The sequence below is a fragment of the Harpia harpyja genome, chromosome 18 (genome assembly GCF_026419915.1).
Source record: "Harpia harpyja isolate bHarHar1 chromosome 18, bHarHar1 primary haplotype, whole genome shotgun sequence".
Classification (NCBI taxonomy): domain Eukaryota; kingdom Metazoa; phylum Chordata; class Aves; order Accipitriformes; family Accipitridae; genus Harpia; species Harpia harpyja.
This window is the reverse complement of record NC_068957.1, coordinates 13,049,186-13,056,474: the sequence shown is the minus strand read 5'-3', so window position 1 is coordinate 13,056,474 and position 7,289 is coordinate 13,049,186. Positions and strand designations below refer to the sequence as shown.

At 45.0% G+C, this 7,289-nt stretch overlaps 1 protein-coding gene across 1 annotated transcript; it reads left to right on the top strand.

Moving 5' to 3' along the window:
• Nucleotides 1–1,218: 1,218 nt before the first annotated feature.
• On the top strand, nucleotides 1,219–4,973 carry TMEM35A (transmembrane protein 35A). Its single transcript, XM_052813267.1, has 2 exons — nucleotides 1,219–1,675; nucleotides 4,457–4,973. The coding sequence occupies exons 1-2, from the start codon at nucleotides 1,556–1,558 to the stop codon at nucleotides 4,841–4,843; spliced, it is 507 nt and encodes a 168-aa protein (XP_052669227.1). The 5' UTR covers nucleotides 1,219–1,555; the 3' UTR covers nucleotides 4,844–4,973.
• Nucleotides 4,974–7,289: the final 2,316 nt, after the last annotated feature.

The following is a 7,289-nucleotide window of genomic DNA, read 5'->3' as shown; positions in this document are numbered from 1 at the left end:
TCCCCACTAATGCTTGCTGGTACCTAAATATGAAGTGCCCTGTGAAAATGTCAGCAGCAAGAAGTTATTTCCTCACCAGGTTGCTCTGCAATAGCTAATTCAAAAATTTAGTGTGTTTTGTATCTGTCCTGCCATGCTCACTGACTGGCAAGCTGTGAACCTCAATGTTACATTAAGTTCTGTCCAGCTCTTCAAAAGATGCAGCTGCTACAACCTGGAGGTAGGTCTGAGTGAGCGGAGTTCCCTTGTGTTTTGTGAACTTCACGTTGTTTTGAGGGTTCCTTTTATTTTTAAATTTTTACTTTTATGTTGTACTGAAGTTACCTTTTGGTTTATCCTGGTCATCTAAGCCAGACCAGTAGCAGAACACATTTCTACAGTCAGGCTGTTAAATTTGACTCTTTCATCCAAAAGAGCAGTTCCCTATCTGATTTGGGTGAATCAAGGCTGATAAACTCCCAAGGAAACAGGGGAGCTGCCTGTATTTTTCAGACTTGTAACTCGAGTCTTAAGAAACCCTGAGCTTGGAATAATAACAACAACCACCAGTTCTCAAGCCACGAGGGCTTAAAATACATTACTATGCCAGAAAGGGAGGTGATGGTGAGAATCTTGACAGGCATAGGAAGTGTCACTCTTGTACTATCCCATGAGTGTAAGATTTTTGCACACTGTTACTGCCTCTTACTTTCAGTTTATAGCAAAGGATGCAGTTTTCCAGCAGTTCTGTTTTGTATAATTATACCTAGGCTTCTCGCTGCAAGATCTGAATGGTTTTCTGCTTAGCCTGGCTATGCTTTGTCAAAAGGAAATTTGTTGCAAATTAGAGGGGGAGAGATAATGACTTTAAATCAGAAAGTAACAGAGGATCAGGAAACCTTTCCACTAGTCTCTGGAGAGCTGAACGTACAGGACAGGTTTTATCTGCAATGGGGGAGGGTGGCACAGTGGCCTCACCGTCCCTTTTGGGCATCAGGTTCCAGGAGAGCCATAGGGGCAAGACATCTTTTTTGCTTTTCTGGGGCAAATATATTAAGCAATATGTTGTTTGCTGTGTATTAGTGTCTGAGCATCTGAAACTGAAAGCTGCCTATGTAGAAGAGACCTCCAACCACTTTTCCTCCATAGCAGGTTACTCCTGTGCCCTCTGCTAACATGTCCCCGTTTTCCCACTGTTCAGCAAGTGCTATGCGTTTGGCTGCCATCCACATCCCCAGAACTGGCTCAGTTTCAGCTTTCTGTGGGTAATTTATGGAACGTGTAAGGAAACAGAGGGTGACTTGGAGGTAGGAGCGGTGGCAATGTTCATCCCTGGGCAGGTGCTAGAGCTGCCTGGCTCTGGCCGCACGGTTGCGGGGCATTAGGACCCAGAGGCTGCCAAGTGGAGGAGGCTGAATCCCCCTCCCGCTGTCATCCTCGCTGCCTCTGCAGCTTTATTCCTCATCTCCTTCAATGGTGACTGACTACCTCCCGCCCGGGCTGGCAGCCAGAGCTAGAAGGCCTCGCTAGGACCAGTTCCCCGGACCGGTTCCCCGGACCGGTTCCCAGCAGCTCCATGGCATCTCCCAGGACTATCACCATCGTCGCCCTCTCGGTGGCCCTGGGGCTCTTTTTCGTCTTTATGGGGACCATCAAACTGACCCCTCGGCTCAGCAGAGATGCCTACAATGAGATGGTGAGTACGGCGGTGGCAGCATGGAGGGAGACGCATTAGTGCTCTCTCCCCTCAACCCTGCGGCAGCAGCAGTGTTTGCAGTGGCGTACACGGAGGGTGACCGCTCTGGAGCCCTGAGCCATGGGCGGGAGAGGGAAGAAGCTTATCTGTCTCCTTATTTGATGGACACGGAGAGAAACAAATAATACACAGTGCTGAGGATATCCTGGCAGCCCTCGCCTGGGCTCCATCTGAGCCCATCCATGGAGAAACCTCTTGTGGATAAGGACAGGGAGGGGAGGCAAGGAGGAGGGGGTAGCACAGCACACCGAAAGGTTTGAAGAAGTGCCAGACATGTAGCAGGCATGTACAGCTGATCCCTGGGAGAATACCTACCCCCTAGACTGGGGGTACGAAAAGCAGATGCCTGCTTTGGCAGCCAGATGATCATCCTCAAAATTCTGTGCTTTAAAGCAAGGATACTGACACTGACTGTCCCTGCCTCACCGGACTTGTGCAGGGGCTAATTCATGACTGTGAAATGCTTTGAGATTCTTAGCTGGCAGAAGAAGATATTATTAATAGTCACCTTATTATTCTCTTTAGCCTGGGAAATGAGCCTCTCCTCCTCTTGCCTAATGGGAAAGGGGTGAGGAGAGGAAGGGAAGTCACTGTGTGCATTTCTCAGCTGGTGACCTAGTTTGTGCTCCCCTCTGCCCAGGGCCAACCCTGCTGCAGAGCTTTGCCAGCTGTGAGCTGCAGGCAGGCGAGGGACTGGCTGCCACGTTTTGCTTCCTTGTCTATATTTATTTATTCTCCTGCTCCCCACTCCCACCCCCCATTATATTTATTGCAGTGGCTGAAAAGTGTTGGTATAATTTTTGTGCCCATAAAAAAATAGTGCTGGAAGTTTCCAGCACATTCTGTTCTCTCCCTTTGCTCCACCTGCCCAGCTGCTTTTCCTTAGCTCTCAAATAACATCTGAATTGCAGTGCCTTGTCTGCAGCCCAGCAGCACAGGGATCTCACAGAGGAGAATCACCAAGAAGTAACTCAGGAGCAAAAGACTGACATAAAATGCCCAGAAAACAAAGCTCTTAAGCTTCTGCTACATAAGGGACAGAAAAAAACACTGAGACTTTAGAAGCATTACAAAATGCTTGCTCTGTAAAGTATTTTGCTTCTCTGTCCCTTTCTGCTTTACCAAGTCAGGCCTACAGGTAGGAATGATCTCTGTTTCTACAAAGAGAAAGCAGAGGTACTTGGATATTACACAGCACCATCATTCTTAATAGCCCATATTGTGTTCATGTGTTCATGGCTCGTTAGGCTTTCATGCTTTTGCTGTGCTGTGTACCAGGGTGGTCTGTCATATAATGGAGACAGTTAGTGAAAACCTGATCTTGCCAATCAGTAAGCATGGCTTCTTGCCCCAGCAAAAAGAGAACCTCTGTTACCTACCTACAACACCAAACTTGCAGGTTTTTATTCAGCAAAAAACAGACAAGCTAGTTTGTCTATCAAAATAGTTAAAACACCAGAGTACTCTAGGACATGCTGATAGTACATTTCTTTAAAAAGCTGTATTTTTCACAACTGTTTAAAAATACTCTGCTCTGAGGTTTTATTCACTGAATGTTTAAAATGCATCCTTACAATGCATACACTTAGAGTAAATGTGTCATGAGATCTTCAATTATTTAGTAGCAAAAATGACAATGCTGTGTATTTTTTAACCACATGTGAAGTGTAAGCTCCTCTTAGAAGGAAGCAGCAAAATTTAGAAGTGGGGAAGTTCTGTGTGCCTGTAGTGCAGGTTTCCAAAATCACATGGCAGTAAATCTACAATCTGATCAGTGCCCATGAGAGCTGGACAACCTGAGATTCAGCTTCCATTTCCCTCTCCCTGATTAGAAAGCAGAAAACACAATGGCAAGAATATCTACAGGGATAGTACACTCAAGTGTAAGTGGAAATAATTTCAGTGTCTCCAATAACTAGGAGCTTTATGAAAATATATAAAAAAGAGGAAATACTTGATTGAAAAAAAAAAACCAAAAACAATAAGCCCACAAGCACCTAATGTTCAAGTGCAAGAACTTGAACGTGTATAAGGACGGAGGCTGTTTCTTCCCTGAAACAATGAGGCAGCCGTGTAAGGAGGCTGTCTTGCAGCTTACACTGCTTCGAAATCCAGCATAAACCAGGGAGCAAAGGATGTCACGTCAGCTTGCGTTCATCTGAGGAAAGAAAGGATCGTAAACATCTGCAAGCAAAGGATAGGGTTGGTGAATCTCAGCTTTGATGTATAGTCCCATGCTAAGATTGTAGTGCCCATAAACACTGGGATACTGTAAGTTGCTTTGAGGTAGAGACTTCTGCTTTTATTTGCTGTGCCTTGGCTTTGCAGGAACTAGGTGTGTTATTAATTATAAAGGACGAGCTACTCTTAGAGAGAGGTACTTTTTTTTAACAACATAGTTCTGCATTGCTAATTCTAGCAATCGGAACTTCAGATTTCAGGAGAGGGTACACCTGGCCAGGTCCTAGCTCCACAGATGGGTGCTAGGTTGCTGAACTTTTTCCAGTGAGGAGACAACAGCTTATGAAGGGGGAATTGCAGGTTGATGGTGTTAATATCCCTCCAACAGAAGCTTTAGGGGTATAGATTGGATATTGTGCTAGAGGGGCCTGTGATGATTGAAGTGATCTTTAGGTCATATTGCAGATCAGTCTATTTCAATGGAAGTCACCTTTACTTTCTCACATCATGGTGTTCTACGCTATTACTGCTTGATTTCAGAAACGAGCATACAAAAGCTACGTGCGGGCCCTCCCCATGCTAAAGAAGATGGGAGTCAGCTCCATCCTTCTCCGCAAGAGCATTGGTGCCCTAGAAGTGGTGTGTGGCATTGTCATGACACTGGTGCCTGGTCGCCCCAAAGACGTGGCCAACTTTCTCCTCCTCCTCCTCGTGCTGGCTGTGCTCTTTTTCCACCAGCTAGTGGGGGATCCACTCAAGCGTTACGCCCATGCACTAGTCTTTGGGATCCTGCTTACCTGTCGTCTGCTGATTGCCCGCCAGCCTGAGGAGCAGCTGCCAGAAAAGAGGATCCTGTCAGTGAATGGGGATGAGCAGCCACTCATCCATGAAGCAGCTCCTGAGAAAGGCAAAATGAAAGTATCCTAGTGGAGTGCGTGTGAGAAATACGGACCCTCGAGGCAGCTCTCTCCAAAATCACCCAGAAAATTTGTTTTTTATTTACCTATTCATATTTTTTGTCTGTATAAATAAAGTTGCACTTGGGGTCTGAGAGACACGTTATGTCTACACTGTAGTCTTGCTTTTGCTGCTGCCCTGTAAGGTAGAAAAATACAAGCTAGTTTTCACCAGGACAGCTTGGAGGCAGTTAGCAGCCTGGCTGGAATAGCACTGGCCTCAGCAGGAGCTGCAAAACCAGCCTGAGAGCATGGGCAAAGACTTGGCCAGGTAGTCACACTAACTTGGCAGTGGGGAGATTAGTCCCCGAGCATCTGCCCCAAGCCCCATGGCAGTTGAAACCTAGCCTGGATGCACTTCTGCTACGCGGCAGTCTCGGCAACAGTGGCTGGGTAGAACATAACCAGAGTGTCCCTGTGCTGGCTTGTGCAGCCCCATCCACAAATCTACGTTTCCTCTTCCATGGTCAAGGGGGGGGAAAGGACCCTACTGAGCATAAAAGTGCTGTTTGTTGTGCATGAAAGGGATCCCCTAGCCTTTGCTGGCTCTGTGCCCAGTCCTTTCTTTGGACTGGTTATCCACAGAAAACATGGGATGCACTATTTGCATCCTCCTTGATTTCCACACTTTGCACAGGCTCTAAAACTGGGACAATGGCCTGATAACAGTAATTTTCTGCCTGCTTCACACAAGGCAATGGCATCTCTTTACCCCTCTTGGCAGAGGGTAAGGATCCCTGGTGAGGGAATGGGGAGCAGAACTGTCCAAAAAACTCCAGAATATCTGTCTGCTGTTGGCAAATAGCATCAGGCTCCCTATTTCCTTGCAAGAAAAAAATTCCTTTTTCCACAACTACTGCAACTTTATAAAATTGTCAGTTATTGCTGATAGATGAGGGACTGAATGTGTCCTGGTACCTCATTGTTCATCCCATATACAGCTTCGGTGAGCTGTGGGAAGTCCTGTCACCAGAGCCTGAATCCCCATGTGTTGTATCTGAAATCTTGCAACGTGTCGTAGGAAGCATGTGTAATCTCTGAGTGAGTTTGTTTTTCTTGATGTTTGTCTGTTTTCAGTTCTTCCTTATTTTCTTAATTATTCATGAAAATAAACTTTTTGAAATTTGGAGAAAAATGTCTTGACAGAAACAAATTTTCTTTTTTGAGAGACACATCTGAAAATATTTTTCCTGTGCTCAAACACTGCACCTAAAATGGGCAGAATCATGTCAGGGGAATTTCAGAGAAAGACAAGGTGATGCAGGACAGAAGCCACCTGAACACTACTGTGCTATATATTAATAACCACAGGCATTTTAATTGAACATTTTCATGAAACAGTCTCAGATAAATTTCTGCTTCAGTACAATGTGGCAGTGAGAAAAGACATTAAAACTGCAGTAAAATGTCAGTATAATATCTCTATAAAAATTGATAATGGATGTTCATATGCACTATATCCAGTTTTCTTATGTTTTCTGCTGAAACAAATGTAGTCCTAAATATATATATGCTGAAAAATCCTCCTCCTAGAACCCCAAAGAGTGACCAATTATCTCTTATCAGACGTGCACCCTGTACCAACAGGCCGCCTATGTTAGACAATCTCTTGTCTTTACAGACTACCTTAAGGTCATCCCAAATGCACATAGAATTTGCTTTACTTCCCAAAACACACTTCATCTACCATGCCCTAACTGGAGTTATTATTCACTTTTAAATTCAAAACGAAATAAAAATACCACCAACTCAAAACCACACCATGATGTGTATTCCTACACAAAGTACTGACAACTGAATTGCTGCAACCTTTTGGCCAGCTGGCCCTCACACGTGCAGCTAACTCAGTAAACTTTTGGAAAAGAGTGTTTGTCTTTTGTAATGTTCTTCACCAAAACCTGTATAGAAGCCATAATAGTAAATGTAAAATATTCCGCATAGCAAAGCTTATCCCTGCAAAAATTTCAGACTGTAAGTGAATTCTGGAAAATGTCCCCCCCTTGTCACATTTCCAACAGTACAAATTACTGATCTGCAGTGGTGGCTACGTATTCGTTATTACAGAGAAAGAGAAGACTCTTCTTGGAGTCCAGTAACAAGAATTCTGTATTTATCTATATTAGGTTGACCTCCATCATTGCCCCCCAGCATTAGCAAACTATTTTTGGAAGCTACCAGTCATCTTCGCTTGCTAGAGGTGATAATGTGCCAAGAACTGATTTAGTCCTTTTTAAGGCCACGATGCCAATTTACTCCTCCTTTTTTTTTTTTTCCCCCCTGCGCTTTTCTTTCTTCTTTTTATCCCCAAGCCCGTAATTTCATTCCCGTCGGTCTCATCCGGCTGCTGCCACGGCAGGCACCTTGTAGCGCCAGGGTTTTCGCAGCCGCAGAGGTAGGGGGTGGTGAGAGGAGAGGCG